This window comes from Tachysurus fulvidraco, chromosome 12, assembly GCF_022655615.1.
Source record: "Tachysurus fulvidraco isolate hzauxx_2018 chromosome 12, HZAU_PFXX_2.0, whole genome shotgun sequence".
Lineage (NCBI taxonomy): Eukaryota > Metazoa > Chordata > Actinopteri > Siluriformes > Bagridae > Tachysurus > Tachysurus fulvidraco.
In genome coordinates, this window is record NC_062529.1 from 13012156 (window position 1) to 13033207 (window position 21052).

At 38.0% G+C, this 21052-nt stretch overlaps 1 protein-coding gene across 3 annotated transcripts in view; it reads right to left on the bottom strand.

Moving 5' to 3' along the window:
- The window catches only part of kif26ab (kinesin family member 26Ab), a 68352-nt gene that overhangs the window by 32747 nt on the left and 14553 nt on the right, over nt 1-21052 (bottom strand). For all 3 annotated transcript variants that reach the window (XM_047821698.1, XM_047821696.1, XM_027172524.2), the window contains exons 3-4: nt 9563-10039; nt 3399-3565 (exon numbers count right to left, since the gene is read on the bottom strand). In XM_047821698.1, coding sequence (XP_047677654.1) covers nt 3399-3565; nt 9563-10039 — 644 coding nt within the window. The remainder of the gene's footprint in view (nt 1-3398; nt 3566-9562; nt 10040-21052) is intronic.

Genomic DNA, 21052 nt, shown 5'->3' on the forward strand with positions numbered 1-21052 from the left:
CATGCCATTATCTATGACATTCTGAAGCAGCAATAGGAAGCAAATCAGCTTAACAATGTGATTAAAGAGATGCATTCTTGTACCTAATTGATTTTAAATGGGCCACCCCAGGGACATTTGCAAATTACGGGCAATACTAGTTATCCATGGGTAACCAGACTAATTTAAAATGGTAGATCACAATCATTAATTGTTAAATATCTGCTGAGGAAAACTAAAGCAAGCCTCATTTATCATTAACCACTTTAACATGTCTTATGTCTAAAATGTTTAATTAGGCAAAATTCTGTGTGATTATGCATGTTCAGTTTGTACCACAGGTGGTTTCTATGTTAGTGTTTACAAACAATGTTGGAAATGTTAGAAAAGGCAACAGGTCTGCATTACTTATTTAGAGCAAATTTCTACCTTGTGTTTCTTTTCCACACCACAGTCATGCTCGTTCGACACATGCCATCAACTTACCTTTGTACGTACTTGCCAGAAACCCTTTGTTACTATGGTTACTCCCTAGGGCCTAGGCCACAAAGCATTCTGTCAGCCACAAAGACCAAGCAGTGTCTGGGACCAGTCTGGATTGTTATGGGGTAATTACGGTGGAATTCCTACCCCAATCATAGTCATTACCACCTAGGCTCACCTGGACAAGCAGCTGGCCAAAGCATGTTCAGTTGCATGTGCACACAAACTAACATTAAGCCATGGAAAGTAGGATGTTATGTGTTAAGTGCTCCAAATATTTGTATGTGTATCATAATGACGATTTGGATTGAGCTGCCAGTGGCCTTAAACCTGAAGTGAATTTTGTTTGGTATTCTTGTTGTTGTTGTTGTTGTTGTTTTAATTCAGATATGAGCCCTAGTATTATGCCTCAGGAACAATAGAAAACACTGGAATATTATCACTGTCAGCATGGTCTATAAATTTGCAATTTGTCCGAGTGCACCCCTGTAGTCTAAACCAGATGCCCTGTGAACCAAATTTTCTGGTGATAAAACCCAATTAAACAGTATGCCCCCAATGTCTGTATTTGTATCCCTTTAGAACAAACTACCTGTTCTATCTGATAATGTGTTTTTATTTAGTTGCATCCCTAATGGATACACATTCTCTCAAATAATGCACATGCTTTCAGTTTTAAGTTATGAGTGTTCGAAGTTAGTTCATAGCCAGCTTTTAAACTTTTGAACATATTTCACATGCATGCATGTTCAAAAAAAAATAAAAATAAAAACATTACTCAACACTGTAATTTCCAGCTGTCCATCCTTTGCTCTTTCTGTTCCACAGGCAAACTGACAGTGCCTTTGTTCTCCCAGTCTAATGCTCTCTCCTACTCATCCATTTAAAAACCAATGGAGCATGGGCCGATCCTGAACGGCATTATATTCTATCAATCAATTCCAGCCTGGTTCACATCGACTGTGAGCCCCCTGCGCAGAGGGCTGCACTGTAACTGAACAGTGCATGAATCTAGCACATGTCTTACACATCTGTCTGTTTTCATTATGGCAGCTGTAGAGAATGTCAATACACTAATAATATGCTTTGTCAAACAGGAGCATTTTGTGATAGTGAAAGCTTGAAAAGCCATCTATCACACTACTCTGGCTTTCAATATCATCTCATACCTCACAGAGACTGTCTTGTCTCATTTCTTAAACTATTCATATTAAATTAGTCAAAAGCATCTCCAAAATGTGCTCTATAAGGTAAAGATGAGTGCTACATTTTAGTTCGGCAGAACATGTACATACTTCCAAGTACACTGTCTGTTGAGGTTTTTGGATGATTTGGTAGTTTCTTACACAGTTCTTTATTAAATTTCCTTCTTTATCTGTAGGAACATTAACAATAACGCTAATGAGAAGCCAATGATTATTACAGCAGACAGGTTGAGACCACTGCAGTTATTTCTTATAAAAATCTGTTGAATACCTACTGCTACCACATAATAAAGCTTAATCATGTGAAAGAAGCAAGATATAAGGAAAAAAAGTAAACAAAAGCAAAAAAGTACACTCCAATATTTGTCTGTAATTTGTATGTATCTAGAGGCTTTATATTAAATTCAACAAGCTGAGGTTAAAGCATAAGCAATCAAAATTAGATATGCATGCTGAGTCACGAATGAATGGCACACAAATAGTTCCTGCTGAGAAAAACTGACAAGAGCAGAGTAACAAAAAAAGATGATAAGAGTAAACATGCTGACTTCTTTCTCTCCTCCTCGTCTCTCTAATTGCACTCTAATTAACATTTCATTGACAAGAGAGCACCACTGATACAGCAAGCCCGCTGAATGTTTTACAAGAGTCCAAGAACCTGGCACACACTAGGTGAATGAAAATGAGCTCGACTTTCTCACTCTCTATCACTAACATTCTGGGGGGGTTTTACTGGATAAAATCTAATTATTATTTCTAGTTCTATTTACTGTATTTCACAAAATATCTGAGGAAATCAGATTTATTTAGCAGCTTCCTGGAAGCACCTAATTTAAATTCCTGTGAGTACTCCAACAAAGAATACCTTACAGATTCCTTCCATAAAGATTACCTGGACAGTTAATGGTTCTAGCTTTCTAAAGTTGTTCTTCATGAAAGTTAAACCAGAACATTAAACCCTTAGATGTATGAGGACAATCTAAAGAACCCCTAAGGGTGCAGATTTTTAAAGTAATCATTAATATACTGTAGGCCTGTATCCGTTCTTCATACTGTACAAAAAGGGCCATTATGGTTAATGGTAACATAGTCATTGTCTTTGAGCCTCTTTGTTTCCTTTCATTTGATGACTGCTTGGGGTTATTAAGGTAATAAGTAAGTGCACTGCCAAGAAAAACATCTGAAATTCTTGGCAAAAGCTAATATTTGTAATATAATGAAAGGTTGCAGACATCATCCTTTCCCATTCCTCCTCTCTTCACCCTTGAACATGTGAATAAAGGGGAAAAAACAAGTCTATTGTCCCTCCCAGGCTACTCACTTAGTGACGGAGCAAGGCCTCCCTGCCTATCCGCTTGTTTGAGATTATGTCCAAAGAAAACATGGATGTGCTTATAGATCAGCCTGCAAAAATTAACCTTGTACCATTTTGAGGACTTCTCTCTCTTTTTTCATTGTGACCTGGAAGTACTTTTACAGGTGGCAGTACACATTGTTGCAGCTCTATAATCTCTCTTCACCCACAGAGATGCCAGATAACCACACTGCCTATGCTATGACAGTTTGGCATGTTGGACATTACAAATCTATCCTTAATGCTTTGATATATTCTTTCTTTCATGCCCATACATACATGGGTAACATTTTAATGCTTAGTCAGACACAGACCTAATGCAACAGTATTAAAAATATACTTTAAAGTTGAATATTAATATACTAATTTGCTCTTACCTGATGAAGAAGGAGGTGGTGGTTGAGGTAGGCTGGGTAGAGGACAATGTTACTGCTGGGCCAAACTGGACTGGACTTCTCTGTCTGGATGTGTTGATGGAAACAGAAGTGGCGGTCGTGTCTGTGAGTGGAGCAGGCTGATCAGCCTCGACAATAGGACCATGTGTCTGGGAGGATGAACATGACAGAGATTGAGTCAGGACTGTTCAAAATATCAGTAATCAACAGCAACATACTCATGTATAGACAACGTTTATGTTATTATGTAATGTATTACTCTAGTAAAAATTATATGCAAATTAGATTGTGAACTGAAAAGAATCTCCAGTGCCAATTGACAGTGTCTCAATGTAGGAATAATGAGACACAGAAGGAGAATAAACATGTTTCAGGTGGAAAAGGGAATCAAGTGGGTCACAAAAGTAGCTGGAAAGAGAGAGACAGACATGATAAGAGAGAAGTGCACTTTCCCTGACCAGAGGCAATGAAGGCACCCTGATGCTGCTCTTCACCTCTGAAGAGGCTCTGAGTGCATGTGCTGAATGTCAGCAAGACAAGGTGGAAAGCACAAGCAGCCAAAGATCTGTCTGTGATACCAGTGAAGGTTTATAAAGGAAACATGTGAGACAGAAAATTTGGGTGGTTTAAAAATACCAGAAGGGCCAGTAAAGCCTTCTCTGAATTCAGATTCTCCAGGATATCTAAGTGTAACTCTGAGCACTGCCTCTCAGGGAATGAGTCTAAGTGCTGCTTCTCAGGGTATTCAGAACTCTCAGTGAATACTTCAATTGTTTAATTGAACGTGAATATAATATTAAATAGTCATACAATCAAGTTCCAAAAGTTCAAGATGTAATTATCACTGCCAAAGGCTTTATGACTCAAACAGTCACACATTTTATTTAGTACATTCCTACATAGCAACACAGGTTTTCCTAGTTCTTAGCTGACTGCGTAATACTCTGGAATTAAACTGACTTGATCTGAGCTCACAAGAAGAATCTGACTAGTTGTATGATGTTTTTGGTCCCCCAGCTGTTCATTTTGAAATGTTTCTGAAAGTAGCTATTCTGAGTTTTTGTGGCATTGTTGAAATCATATTATGGCCTTGAAATGTAATATATTTTTGATGTATATTCGATTATCGATACTGAATATTACAACCATAATAAACCATTTGCATATACAATTCCTTTTATTTACTACAATAATATATACTAGAATAGTATATATTATATTTATATTATATTATTATTTATTATATTTATATTATATTATTATTTAGAATATACTAAACTAATTGATGTCTTAAGGGTAAAATCCAGCAAAAAATCATGCAGGAAACTGACTCACCTAGTGCTGCAACCTAATCTCACTACAGTGTTTTGAAATGGCTTAATATAGCAAGGCTCCTGCTTTTCTGCTAACTGAGTTAGCATTTAAGCAGAATAAGGTTGTGATCAATATCAACTGCCAAAAGCTTGTTTTGTATGTAAGCTGCTGGGCCATTTCCCAGTCTCTGCCAAGACTTAATCGCTTTGAGCAGCTGACATCTTTTAACTTAAACCAGGCCTGCCATTTTAAGATGTGTTTTATTTGTGCATTCCAGTCACTTTCTCCATGTTTACCATGGATTAACAGTCTGGCAACTAAAATAACATCTTTTTGTAAAGCATATGGCCTCCAGTGCATGAAGAGTGACAACATATACTGACAAGGGTACTATTAATCTTGATAAAATGAAATATGAGCTCAAGAAAACTTGCTCAGTCCCAAGAAAGGGGGTTCAGCAATAAACTTCCACTCACTCGTAACAGTGGGATAACACTTGGAATGTGTATATTCATATGGCACAGAGGGCAGATTTAGACGGATTGATTCTCTTATAGAAACAACTAGGTACTGGTGTGTGAAACTTAGGGACTATGAGAAACTCCTTCTGTTAAACATGTACAATAACTGTGTAACAAGTAAAGTCATGTCTCAGTCTTAAAGTCATGTCTCAGTCTTGCAAGAATAGTACTGGGTATATTTCTATGTCAAACGTCAATGGAAAACGAAAGCAACACCATGATACACCCACAACATGACAAACACGACGAGGAAGGAGATCATGGCCTACAACATTCCAGTTTCACATGCACTGTGAAATAAAAACAGCTTCACACTTGTGCATGTGTGACTATTTGTGCAGTACATAAAGCTCCTAACACAGATAAGGCAAGAGCCATTCCAGGCCCCTATCAACAGCATGAATGTTTTATGGGGCCTCTCTAAGAATAAACATGCACGCTTGCACATATGCACACACACACACACACACACACACACACACACACACACACACACACACACACACACACACACACTCAGACTGCTGTCAGAAAATCCCATGGTGAAAAGCATGGTGTTTAAGCCCTTATGTCAACCTCATGAATGACGGACAAAGAAATATGGCTAAGCGTGATATAGCCCATGGTCAGATCATTATGTTATGCCTGCATATGGTGTTCGTATAACCTCAGAGACCTAAAAGAGACAACGAATAATAATAGGCTCATCTGAGGAGTCAAATCAACCATGCATACATTCCCTGTCCAGGTTCCCCTTTCTTTCTCTCCCTATCAGCCTCACTTTTTCTTCTTATGTCAGCTAGTTTGAGAATATCTCTGTGTGGATGCTCCATAATGAATCCCGAGCCTGAGCTCCCAATCAGCAAGTTGGTTACTACAGCTCATATATAATCCTCATGGTAAATCCTAGGCAGCTATGCTCTAATCATTTAATTTTGCTGCTGAGCAAACAGTGAGGTCAAAAGATAAATGAGGTCATTGTTCGAGATGGGAATGGAAGACTAGAGCACTAACAGGTACTTGGTCAAAATGTGAAATCATTTTCACAACATTTTCTCAGTTGCTCTATGAAAGTCTCCAGAAGGGCCATTAGACTTCCAAAAGGAAACAGATGATAGGGAGTATTACATGTGAATGCCACCAGACAACAGAAGCGTCCCTAGCTGACCTTACAGAACACACATAGTCTAACTCTGACAGAGTTATTTGCAGTTTATTCGGAAGACTTGGAACTTCCACTGCCATTGATTAGTGCACATGTGATTACAGATTGTGGGACTGAAACTTAACAGCTTTAAGTCTTACCTTTGCCCTTGTTTCTGACAACCATTCTGCTATTTTAGTGGCAATAATTGTTACTATTATTTATAATAAACACAACCATTTCTATACAAAATTTAACAATCTTCATAAATTCCACATTCAAAGGTCCATAAACTTTAAATTATGTTGAAATATAATCTTTTAAGAGACCAATTTTAAAAATGTGGGGCAATGTGCTCCTTAACCTTTTAGCGGTCAGATTTATTATTGGACCTAGTGGTCAAATGAAAGAACTGCAACAAACGCATATAGAAGTCCATTGGGACAAGATTTGAGGTGCCCCACGTTTGGGATAGGAGCAGAAGACAGACTGTAAATGACGGTTTTGGCAGATTGAGGTAGTTTATATTTCACCATAGCCATATAACAAATAATCAGAATGTCATGCTTGTTTTCTTGTACAAGTAATTAAAATTCTGCTGAAATTTGACAACCCTAATTAATGATATCACCTTGAACATAACTGAACAAAATACTTCTAAAGCCTCTCGAAAACATACAAATAGACAGAAGCCTATATTACAAGTGGCCTCTAAACTTAATTTTTTTGAGGTTATGTCACTATTAATGTCAACCTGCCTCAGCAAAATCTATAATCATGAACCTCTGCTGATAATTACTGCATAAATATTACTGGTATTTTTGTCATTCACTCAGCAATGTGATACAGCAATGCAAACTGGTTCTTCCAGAAGCCACTTAAAATGCATGCTGCCTTTAAAAACGCATCTCAGTTCAGGGACGTCCTAGCTTTGTCCTTTGTGCTTCGAGATTTAGTTCTACCTCTCCATCTCTTCTTCTCTCTTCCATGAAGACGCTCCTTTGCAGGTGGCCCATTACCAGGGTGATCAGGCCAAAGCCCCGAGGCAATGCAGTGCCAGTAGCATATCTAAAGGCCTGCTGTCAGACCTGGTCCATCTCCAAGCCTTTGTATGTCAGTCCTTCCCTACAGAACTCACACCACCTTTCTTACAAATTAAAGCACCTACGTCTACACGGTCCATACCGACCCCCAATCTCTCATACCCAACCTACACACACACCATGGTTTTTGTCATTCTGAGGAGATGTCGATGTAATGAAAGAAAGGAAGGCTTTCCAAATCACAGCAGGCATATTTCAGCATGGTGGAGAGAGACATGCGTTCTCAGCCCTGAGGGGAACCTATTCTCCATGGCTGGTGTGTGTGTGTGTGTGTGTGTGTGTGTGTGTGTGTGTGTGTGTGTGTGTGTGTGTGTGTGTGTGTGTGTGTGTGTGTCTAGGAATACATATGTCTGACTGTGTGTTTTGCTACTGAACACCACCAGGCATTCAGATTCACACTTCCGGCAGCATCGCTAGCTTTTCCACTCATGCTGTGACAGTATTCCATCACCACAGCTTTTTCGACTTAAAGCTTTTTATGCCTTTTGAATGTGAAGCACACATGCTGGCTGCTAAAAGCTTTGACGGTTGTGGGCATACAGAAAAACAAAAGCACTTGTTGACATTAGAGCGATGAGGGAAATGAGGCCACAGTCATACTTTTAACCTCTGTATTCATCAGCAGATGTAACTCCATCCAGGAGCAAAGGGGAACCGTTTGGAGACCCTGGCTTTAAAAAAAAGCAATATACACAACATATAAACAACAAAAAAGATAATTGAATTCAGATCAATTAATAACACTCATAAAACAGGCTAGAATCAGGTGAGGCTGTAGCTCTGTGTGCAGTTGTTTTAAGTTATTGTATATATTTATATTTTGATTTGATTTATCTGTACCAGCGCTTGATGAGTATTCTAGACTTGTTTTCTCTTATGTGAACGAGGGTAAAATATTACACTTGTGGAATCGATTTCTATGTACGCACAACAAGAAACTTTATTGCTTAGAGGCTATACAATTTTCCAAACATCTACAGAGCGTTGCTTTTGCTCTGTCTCTAACTCAAAATCAAGAACTTGACAAAAATCCATAAAACCATTTCAACAACTCTGTATAGAAATGTTTTAGCAGGCTAGAAACGCTTCATTCGCACACATATAAAGTAACAAAGGGGTGATTAAAATTTCGCATTGCTCATTCAAGTTGACAGGTGCGTAATTGCTCTATTTCCACAACAGAAAAATCAATGACATGTAAAGCTCAAGCGTTCCATCTCACTTTTTGTCATAAGAGCATTTCAAGTTTGTAGAAATGTTTATAAATTAGAGCTGTTCAATGTCGCACATACTGAAAATGTAATTGCTTAAGATTGCCACAATTTTAAACCCATGGCTACATTCCCATTATAACAACAGTAAAATTAAATGACCGCCACCAAACAATTCTCATTTCGTTCAAATAACAATGTGTCGAGCCCAAACCCAGAAAGACGCACAAATAATAAATTAATCAACCTTGGTTGTACAAATACAACTGACTAAACTATGTACATTATAAAGCAACAAGAACTGGCCAATATGAAAGAAAATAAATAAATATCAGAAAATAACCATTCTAGCTAAATTAAAAATGCCTCACTTTGAGTATAAAAGACAATTATTACAAATAATTTGTCTACAAACCTGCTTTATAATCCAAGATGGTTTTCACATACACAAAAACCTATGAAATAAAACCTATATTTGAAGTCAGATTAAAATAGCAGCAGGTGGTTCAAATGCAGTAAATCAAACTGGTATCTCTTCATTTCTAAACACAGAGTTAGACAAGATTTACTGTATGTATTTAATTGACAATGACGTAATTTGGGAGGTTCTGACTCTTCTCTATTTTTATTGGTAGTTGGTGTGCTAAACCATTCGCTTTCATTTCCGTCCTCAGGTATACTCAGGCTAAAAACTAATTAACACTATATACAGTATATTCACTGGTAAATATTAGTAATACAGCTAAAATAAAATATTTAACATACATATTGTAAATATTGCACAAATGTCATATTAAAATGCATAATAATAAACAAACAAACAAACAAATACATAAATAAGAGTGTCACCTACCGGGCTTGGCTGAGGCAGGAAGTTGTTGACGCGTGAGATGCTCCACATGCCCTCCAGGTACTGCTGAGCCTGGATGGTGACAGAGCTGAGAGTTCCACTCAGAGCGTTTCCTCCCACAGTGACCTGGACGCTTGGCTTGGTGCTGGATGCCCAGCCCAGTCCCCTCCGCTGCTCTGCCACAGGCAGCATGCTGTGGGATGGGTGAGGGATTTTTGATGCAGGGGGCCTGGAGGACAGCGTGAGCATACCATGGGTGGTCACTCTGGTAGGCTGCCCAGGTAAAGTTTTAGAGGGAAGATCTGGCACGGTTGCCAATTCTGTGCCAGGGCACAGGTCCTGGAGAGCCTGTAATGCCTGTTGTCTTAACTGTTGCATTGATGTTGCACAGACTGGGCACCTTGACCCCTCATGCCCACCTTGCACAGGCCAGTCTGGCACCTGTAGCTGGTCAAAGAGGAAAGTGGCAAATCCAGGGTCCTTTAGAAACAGAGAAGAACAAGCAAGCAATTGAGAATTTTTTTATTTTTTTTTTATAAGAACAAAAAACTTTTACCTCAAGGATTTGCATATTTGCATTTCTTAGCTGAAGTACAAGAAGGGAAGTGTAAATACATTACATAAAGAAGCAAAGAGGTTTTCATTATAAAAAGAAATATCAGATATGATGACAGTTTATTATTATTAGAGAATTATCTCATCAACACTAAAAGATGTGAATTTTAGAAGAAAAGACACTCACAGCACATAAACTCACATTTCTCCTGGATAATACTGCTTCAACAAAGACGCATCTTGTGCAATACAGCTACATTTACTTAAAAAATGTGCCTCAAAAGTCTCTCACACAGAGATGCATACAGAGAAACAAACACAAACATCAGGCCTCTTGAGAGACATAAAAGGAGCGAAGCCCTGGTGTTGTGGTGAGACAGAGGCTGAGGAATTGTTTATAGGACCTCTGAGATTCACACATCGATGGTGGTAATCATGATGAGAAATGACACATTCACAGAGTTGACCAGATAATCCTCTGCCTTCAGTTATTTAATGAATGTAATGTATGTAGCCAGAGAATGACAACTAAACAAAATAAAAAAATAGCATTCTAACTGTCATCCATAACATCTCCACAACTCTGCGTTTCTACATAGTGCTGACTGTAGCAGCTCATAAATACACATAACACACATAATATTCAGTAATGCCAGAGTATCAGATTACATTCATCTTACTATCAGCGCACTACAGCCTACCAACTTATGTTAATCAATCATACAATAAATACTTTGCCCTGGGATTTAGAAACAAAGGATTTTTTTTAAATTTTTTAAAAATGACAGTATTTGTCATAGATCATCCAGTAGTCCTACTGGGAGCAATATCTAAAGGCTTTGGCAGCTAATGGTGGGATTTGTTAAACAGTCTCCTTATGGAATAAACCACTCAAAATAATGCATAAATTTTTAAAGAGGATCTAAAAGATAAACAACCAGCTACTGTAGCCTGAGAGTAGAGGAAGACCCAGCCATATAACTTGAAGTAGCCAGAGGCCACCGCACAAGCTTTAATGTTCTCAGCGTCACACACACCCACACACACATACATGCATGATGTCCTGTCTCATTTTTTTCTTCACCTTTCTCCATAACTTCAGTCCGCCGTTCTCACGTCACAAATAAGCACTCCTTTGTATTCGGTGCTCTAACCCCTGTGTGCACTGTTAGGGCTTGATTTAAGAAGCATAATAACATTTCATGTAACAACCCGTTTCTGCTCCTGGTGCATTGTGGGGACTGTAGGCTAGGCCATGGCAGTGAGGATGGCAGGAAGGTTAAATGGAACTACGGTGAACTTTTCGGTGAATTTTTCCCAGATGCAGGGTTGGAAAAGTGATTCAAATTATAAATGCAGCGAGTGAATCAGAAATGGGAGGAGAAGGAGAGCATAAAATAAGAGAAAAAGAGAGATGATTAGAGTTAGACTCCTGGCCTGCGGGTTTGTAGGCCATTGTATTACTTCATTGCCAGTCGCTTTATGAAGCTCTGGGGATGAATGAAAGCCCACACTATCTGCTGATTAGGAGCCACTAAAGAACAGCAGAGAGAGCTGTAGGATAAATGACTGCATGCATGCCCTCGGTCTGTCTGCCTGCTGAACTAATGATGATGAGATATAGGCAGAGAGGGGGCAGGGAGACAAGGGCTACAATGAAAGAAAACAGAGGACTCAGAAGGCAGTGGCTATGGAAATATGGGTGATTTATGAGAAAGAGAAGAGAAATCGGGGAAAAGAAAGACAAATGAAGTGGAGAAACAGAGAGAGGAGAGTGTAAGGAGACGAGAGTAACATCAGGCCACCTCCAAAACCTTGACCTCTGTGCATATGGAAAATATGTTCTCAGCTGTAAGCACTCAGCAGTGGAAATTAAGAAAAATACAGACACTCATTAATTTACCTTTTTTCTATGCCAAGTAATAATTTTACCATCCACATTTCAGAGACAAGAGCTATCTATAACATAAATATCATACCCCTATATGTCAACCCTATATATCAAGCTCAAAGCTTGTTTTTCAATCCAAGTCTGAAGCTATAATTGCAATAGCAGTTGTTTATTTAAAAAAAACAAACAGATATGACGTTCTTCGTTTTTGACAGATTTTGTCTATTTTAGAATAATAATGCATGTCTTAACCTTAGGTTAATATATGGTTAAGATGTTGTACTACTTATTACAAACTACAGAAGGTTGTTAGTTTAAATCCTGATGTTGCTGCTACTGGCCCTTTAGGCTCTTAAGCCTCGACTGCTCACTTGGATGAGTGAGATCAACGTAAGTCACTCTGAATAAGGGTGTTTGTCAAATGCTACTAATCTAAACAAATATGTAATAGCGCAGTGACCAAGAAAGGTGTTCAATGGAAGAAATGCTATATATTTAATTATTAACAGAATTGCTGATGAAGATTAACACTCTTTGCATCTTCCTCATCAATGTTATAAAGTCTTTTGAAGAGTAAACTATATTGTATTAACTATATTCATTCTCGTGTGACAGACTGTCCTGTTAGTCCATCACTGGTCAAAAAAATTCTTTCCAAATTATTGTCGATGCCTCATTTAACAACAACAACTATGTTCAGGTAGAGTGTAATATACGTCTAAAACTGTAATAGGCAGATATCTAATACCAGACATATAGATGTTAAAATTGTGGTTTTAACAGTTTTTAATATAAAAAATGCATTCAACACCTCATCTACAACTTGTTATTTACTGTACTGTACTATAGTGGTGCTATATAATATAGTATAATATGCGCTGTGCATGTTAGCCTCATTATGTCTTTATGTTTCATGGAAAAGTTTGGTCTTTTAGGCTAATTAGCAAAATATGTGATATACTTTCATAAAATTGATCAGTTTATTTTGATTTCAGATTAATGATGAAACATTGTCTACTGGGTTTGTACAGCTGTTCATATTTTGTGTGGATTAATTCCACCAATATAAAATAAACGTAGATATGATGAGGTTTGTATTATCCTGCAGAGCGGATATCACAATTACACAACATTCAAATAGCCATTACATTTGTTTATCAAAAAAGAGTTGACATGTTCTAGAATTAGAAAAACATTTTATTAGCAACTGATGGATGAAGCCAGATATTATCCGGCTGTATATTTGAAAGCGTATTTAGATCAGCTGCAAAGGGTTCTTCAATACAGAACAACTCTCAGTTTATGCTGCCTTATCATGTCTCTGCACTTTAATTCTCTGTGTGAAGAAGCAGAAGAAGTTTAATTAATGCTGCATCTCCTTCGCATAATCCTTCCATAAACATCATCTACAAATGGAAATTTAAATTGTACAAATATGTGATTTGCATGGAGAATACACTGCACATGCTGTTGCTTTGTTAGACACGGGTAAATAAATCAAGCAGGTGAAAAAACATTCAGTAAATTCTCCAAAGGAAACAGTGATGCCCATAAATAGTGTTGATATTCATATAATAGACTCTTAGGACTTTCCCATTTACTTGCATTTGTCTATATATGTGTGTTGGCTACTAAACCCAGACATAAAAGTAAAGTGTTTTGTGTCTGGCTATGCTCTATCTGACATCAGAGCTTGGACAGATGCATAACAAACTTACCACTAATGGAAGAGGCACACACTGTGCCCAGTGAGAATTCAGAATCTCTACAGTAAGGCTTAAAAGCAACTTAATACACTGTAAATACAAATTGACACATTGTTTTTCAGCTTTCTAGTGAACAGCTGGGGCCAGCAGGATGCCAGGCCACTTTTTACACAGGTAGGTGAAATAAGGAGTTTCCCCATGAGCAGGGGTGCAGGGATGACAAGAGCAGCTGCTGCTACAATGCCCACAGTGACACAGGAGGAGAGCAGGGCTTTCTCACGGCAAGCCATTAACAGTGATTACACTGACTAGGCTCTAAAGACCACAACCAGACCTAATCTCGACTGACCTTCTCACACACATGCCCGAGTCAATCCTCAGGATAGGAGATTTCTCTCGCACTGAGCGCTGAGCAGGACCCCTGTGGGCTTAATCACTCTCAGCAGCAAACTCTCAAGGAGAACATTCATGTGTGGTTTGGTGATTAGTCTTTCCTTGCGTTTACCATTTCCACTGGTGCTAAAAGCTCTTTCGGACTGAAGCTAATCCTGTCTGCAGATTGTGCTTTCTAAACAACTTCTCAGCAAATCATTAGTTTGGGTTTTGACCTGAGATTCATGAACATACATTCAGTAAAATAATACAGTTCCAGTTTCATATCCGGTGTTGGTTTAAAATGGAAAAAAAAAAGTCCATCCTTTTTAAGTGCTTACTATCACCAAAAAGAGAGAGGCATGGGTAAGTGCTGAAATTAATGATAAGTGCCAAACCATCACCCACACATCTATTGCAGGGAGCCAGACAGAGAGGACACATGCATACAAACAGAAGACACAGGGTCCCTAGAAAAACATATTCTGGTCTCTGTTTCAACTAATTTGACAAGGCAGAGTATTATAATTTTTTTTTCTCCCAAATGCACTATTATTTGGTTTATGCTTCTATGAGACACTTTGCCATCATTTCCACTATGTGTGTCATACAAATAATTTAATTCAGTGCATCAAACCACAAAGCAGATTTCAGAGGGCCGTACAAGATTCGGTGTATTTTTAAGCAACATGCTCCAATTAATCTGGATTCTTAATTGCAAATTCAAGCATTGATCAGAGTAATTTTTTAAGCAATAAATCATTACTGGTTGACATTTAATCAAATGTATGACAGGATAAATAATCATAATTCAGATAGAACCAAAATCCAAAATGGTACAGCTTACATTACCCAACCTTTATAAGAAACATGGAAGGAATCTCACCCTGAGCTTCGAAAATTAATTACAGTATTAACTGCTCACCACTTATCAGTATCAAAGATAATTAGTGTTGCAAAAATTAAATACTGAGTATAAGTATCTGGTGATTTTGCCCTAAATGCTGTATGGGTATCATCGGATTTTATATACTTTCCATAAATTATCTGCCGCATGCATTATTATAAACGCTGTGAATGTACTTGAGTCAAGAAGGTTACGATTTAACACCGTAAGTACATAATTAATTAGGGCAAGGGGGAGACTCTTACAGCAATGGAGCTTTCATACATTTTATGCATATATTAAAGGAAAACAAGTTAATCAGATTAATAGCAGTCAATGTTATATATACAAAAAGTATCAGAAGAAAAAAGGATCAGTGCCTCTATACTGATAATAAATGTATACTATTATCTGGCAGTTTAAGGACTCCAGGAAAACTAAACCGGGATTAAAATCTGTACTACTGTGGTGTAAAATAGTTACACTCAGGCATAAAATAACATCTCCAACAGAAAAGCAAGTACGGTGGAATGTTTTTGTGTATCCATGATAGAGACCATCATTACTTGCTCACTTAATTGCCTGCACACAGGCTTGCAAAAGAAACATGTTCTTTGTCAAAGTGTTTGGACAGCCCCCTTGTCTCACTACCGCACACCTCCTAGGCATGCCTGCAGTGTCACTTACTTTCATTTCTCTCTCCTTTTTTATGTGTCCCACTAGGTACAAACCAAACACCAGTAAAGTCTCTTTTTCATGTTTATAAAAGCACACTGCTGAAGTGCAGATTTCCACTAAGACAAACTAGTGTTTATATATGAGCTCAACTGTTCTGCAGTACCCACTTAAACTAACGGATGAAAAGCTCTATGAGAAACAACCGATAAGACGAAAGTCCTCAGACTGCATTTGATTGTGTACTTATTTTTACTGATTTTGATGTTTATGGAAATAAACTGAAAGAGATAGAAGAGCCTTGAATTTTCACTGGATACAAAATGCCTGGAGAAATGTGTTTTTGTGTTTGTATGTGTGTGCAGTGGGGTGAAATGTGCAACATTTGTGCAACGTGATGCTTCTTCTCTATTCATGAGAGGACTCCGGACAAGCTACATGCTGTGGCTCCTGGGATTTATTTACCCTTCAAATACAGTACATAAGCTAAGCCAGGTATAGAGTGAAGTCATCCATGAAATGACGAGCAGTCCAATGACAAAACCACAGCACCGTGATACATCTTTGTGCTTTCATTTATACTCTCAACTACTTCTTTTCCACACTTTAATCTTCTTCATTCATAGCCACTCTGACCTCTTCCAAAGACTTAAGAGCAGTTTTAATGGATTGAGGTAAAGAAAATGTTTACAGGGGACAATTGCAGCTCCCAGTGCAGCCAAACAAAACAACATGGAGATGTTTGATAGTAACATTTATAGTCTGTGTGTTCTCAATGCAGAAAAAAAAACATTGCACTTTTACAGCAATTCATGACCCTCTTATATACATGGCTTATACCCAAAAAGGACAACTGCAGGTTAACAACTAAATGGATACAGCAGCCAGTTCCCCATAAAATCTGAGCCAGGAAAGCACCACTAAAGTGATCTAAAGATTGATGATATACTAAGAGATCATAAACAGAGATCTACAGCGTCAAATGGCATAGAGTTATTTACACCTTAGTAGGTTTCACAAAGAATAAACAGAGGTGCACACTGTCAAGAAATAAATCAAAACCTTTACCCCTGTAATGTACTTCACTGCCATTCATCTACACCCATTAAATGATCACCAAGCAACATTTCCGTATTTCACCTCTTCTCTGTTTCTTAATAGCTAAAAGGTCCTGCAGAGGAAGCTACAATTAACCTAGCTTGTCTTGTGCAAAGAAGTTAATTACTGGATAAAGACGACAAACAGGAAGAGGAAAACACTCCAGCACATAAGATGGCATCATTCACAACAACACGCAAGTCCTGATGAAATTGCACTCTCTGTAGCAGCAGTTTTTATGTAAAGCTGCACATCAGCATTCGGCAATTAGATTTGGTCATTCACAACCGAAACTAAGTGGACAAACTTAAAAGTGTGGTGTTGCTTTAGAACTGTGTAACTGCCACATGCAACCTTCATGCATTATTCAGCAACTTAACATAAATAACATTTTAAGAAATTGGAGAACATGTTAACCCCAGTATGCTGGCACACATGGAGTCCATCTCCACTATACCATTATAACTGCAATAGTTTGAAAACTATGTTTATAACATTAAAGCAAAAGCTATTATCCCATTACACTTTAGCCTGCCAGCACAACAATGGATCCGAGTGACGAATCAGGAAATTAAACATATTAAACAGTAAATAAATAAGCTGAACTCAATAGAGCACAATTAATCCAGATAATTCGGTGTGTCAAGTAAAAATGTGAATTCTGCACTAGGCGATGAAATTGTAATTTCCCATTATCCATCTATTAAGCAGCTTTCTTTGTGTGACAGGTATTTATAGTCCATGGGGCTACTGATAGAAACATCTGAAGCTACTGCAGCATGAACGGAATGAATGCTGTCATTGGGCTAATAGAGACGTCTAGACAAACTCAATAAAGATGCTCAGATAGAGAGAGAATGCCCAGAACTCATCTTTATCTAGACCAGGCATGTGGACTAACTGTTGATGCGCACACACCCACACATATTATCCACTTATGAATAGTAAAAGGGGGTTTCCTCCTATTTTTCTGTCCACTTTTTGTGAAGAGATTTACTTATCAAGAATAGAGACAATGGCTATTTAGTCACTGTGCCTGACAGGAACAATAGAGGAGGCTGTAAACGGCCTTGTAGTGCAAAAGAAAAAAGTCCCTTCACTCCACATTCGAATAAGTGAGGTTAGAAGGGTGAGGGCGGCCCTGAGTTATAATGGGCTGAATTGAAATGGCAAAATTACATGAAACGAGAAAAAGGCTCAGTGTGAAGAAAAGCACAGACAGGGGGATGATTGCCTGTGCTTTTTCAACTGTGGATTGCTCTCATTTCATTGGCAATGCTGTCTGGCCAGACAAAAAAAATGTCCTGTAGTCTGAATATTGAAAAAGAAAAAATATATGTTCATGTGTCAGAGGCTTCTAAGCTTGAAAGTATATTGAACAGTCTACAAAAATGTGTTTGCACCATATAGTTATGTCCTGGTCTTTTTCAGCCATGCCATATAACCCATCCAATATCATGCTGTTGTCCTTTCTAGTTGCGTGCACTTAAGAATCCTGTGTATTTGCTTTATTACTTACACTCATCACTGCCGTGTATTTAAATTTTGTGTTATTCCATTCTACTGTATATTGAGTCTCACTAACGTATACATGTTTTATATATTAAATATAAATAAAAATAAAATAATAGGAATAAGGAATAATAATAAAACATCTTGGCATGACTTTTCCCCATGTGTGCTTTTATCTGACATTCACCAGTAATCACAGTTGAATCAAGCCAACTATAATGAGACAATTCTTTGATCCTTTGTGTGAATAAAAAAAGTAACATGTCTATAACAAAATCCATTATAGTACTGTGTACAACATAGCCATTAATACATGGAAGAGGTGAAGAATGCCCTATCACTGGTGTTAGCAAGTATCAGCCTAAGTATCAGGCTAAATCTGCACATGAATCAGAACACATTACAGTAGGTGACTTTAATGCCTTTCCTTCTGCTGGAGGTTTGTTCCCATGCGGTAACACACAGCGAGAGTGAACGAGCCAAATAAACCCACTCAGTACTCCAAGCAACAGGATTCAGAATAAACTTTCCAAAAGCAGTCGGGTTATCTGAATTTGGAATAAATAAAAATAGCTTGTGATACATTACATCAGAGTTTTAATGACACAAAGATGCCTAATGCAATGCTCTGTCCAGGCTATTGAGTTGATAATATATATGTAAGGTTTACCCAAGCATTACAAATACACACTGCGCATAAATGTGGGATTAGGGATGCGTAAGCATGTCCGCAGTCCGTGCCTGAGGGCTTATTTGCAGGCTCAGGGGTCAAAGGTTAAAGGTTGGCTAATAGGGCAGCTTGTGGAGGTCTGCACAGCAGTGCTCCCACTTCAGAGACCGGCCTTCAAGTGCAATGACCTCTGACATTTGCTCTTTCCTCTCTGCCCCCTGCAATCACTGTGCACCAGTATATACACAACCATGTCTACATTAGCCTCAGTGCTTATTTAAGGGGTGATTATACAAGACTCAGTACATATGTAGACGCACACTCTGATTAACATCTCTGACAGAGTAAACCCATTGTTTAAAATAACCACTCAATTTTGCTATTAAGTCACAAATATACATATGAGGTTCCTTCAGGAATGTAGCTAAATTTTTCATGAAATTCACTTAAGCTGACTAATCAGGACTAAAGTATGTGCACATGCTTTGGCACTTCAAAACCTCAAACAATCCCTCTCCACCCAAACACAGCACAGGAACAAGAGGGTTTCCTCTCTAAGCACTCTTTCTCATACACTACAGGAAACAGAAGGCTCTGGCCTCAGACATTAAAAAATGATCCACTGTTGGTTCTGTGTTTAAATATTCACAGGTTGTCTCTGAGAAAGAACGGCAGCTGCATCAGAGAAAAGCTGAGTGGAATACAGTACAGCTAAAGGGTTTCTGTGGTCATCTACATCATTAAAACACAAACTAACCGCACGCTGTTTTGTGTGTAAAAAAAATATATATTAAAGCATCCATGATACTTCGCTTACTATATTCTATATCCTTCAACATTAAAGTGGCAATTTTGTTAAAAGTGGCTCCAGGCTAAACAGAAAGAGCTTGTTGTCTTTTGCCAAGGTTAATAATTATTCCCCTTTCTAATTAGCTGTCTAGGTAATTCCAGACTATATGTATTAATTTTATAAAGAAAGACAGACTCTGTCAGTATCTTTGGCTGGGAATCTAAAAGAAAGCCTTAGACGAGATGAAAGATATGGAGTTATGTCAAGAGTCTTTTAGATGTGATCATAAACACTGAAAATGGGACACAAAGCAAATCATTAATTATTAATCTGTCAACATAATTTTTAATATATTCATTTATTTACCTATCTGCAGAACAGCTTCACACAACTAATGAGTATACAAAACAAAAAAACACGTAATTATCTCGATATGTCTAAGGAGTTTATTCTGTAGGTCAACAAAGCTTAGTGATGTGATCGACTGTATTGTCAAACACACAATGTTTAGTATCACACGGTGTATCATTAACATTGCATGTTCTTCACTGAGATCCATTAAGTTAACAACTGGTGAGTCAATGACAGTATGAACTGGGGGTGTTTGTAGCCCTCTAGCTGACAATTTTTCAGATCAACATCAGCAAAAGAATACAAACTATATAATAAATAGATCAATTACAGTATAAAATAAACAACATAATATTTAATCATTTTATTTAGTTTATGGCTCATTCTTAACTTTGTTTGTATTTTCTATACACAGTTATATCCATCACAGATGTGGAAAAAAATGTAAATTCTTGAACAAATTTATTAGCAAACACATAAGCGTATCAGTCATGCTGATTTTATCAGTATCCGCCTGCAAGAACGTGTTATAATCAGACATGTTCTTGCAGGTGGATATTGAAAAATGTCCATTTAATAAGAGTCCATTAGAGGAAGTTACATACGAAGAGAGGTGTTGACTTCCCCCTCACACAGCGACTTATATGAGTGTGATGGATGGAACGAGACAGAAAAACAAAAGCGGGCCGACATTTTCGGAAACACACATTGTGCACAGGTCGTAGAGAGCATCCTGGGAAGGAGGTCAACATTACTGGAATGATTAAGTGCATTCCCACAAAAGTTTCCTTTCCTAAACATATGCAGCAGGCCAGGCTCATTAGTGGGATTTAAGCAACCGCCCAACGCCTATATGTGTGTGTGTGTGTGTGTGTGTGTGTGTGTGTGTGTGTGTGTGTGTGTGTGTGTGTGTGTGTGTGTGTGTGTGTGTGTGTGTGTCTCACCTAAGGACAGCATTCAGGACTGCCCTCCACTGTATCTCTCTCA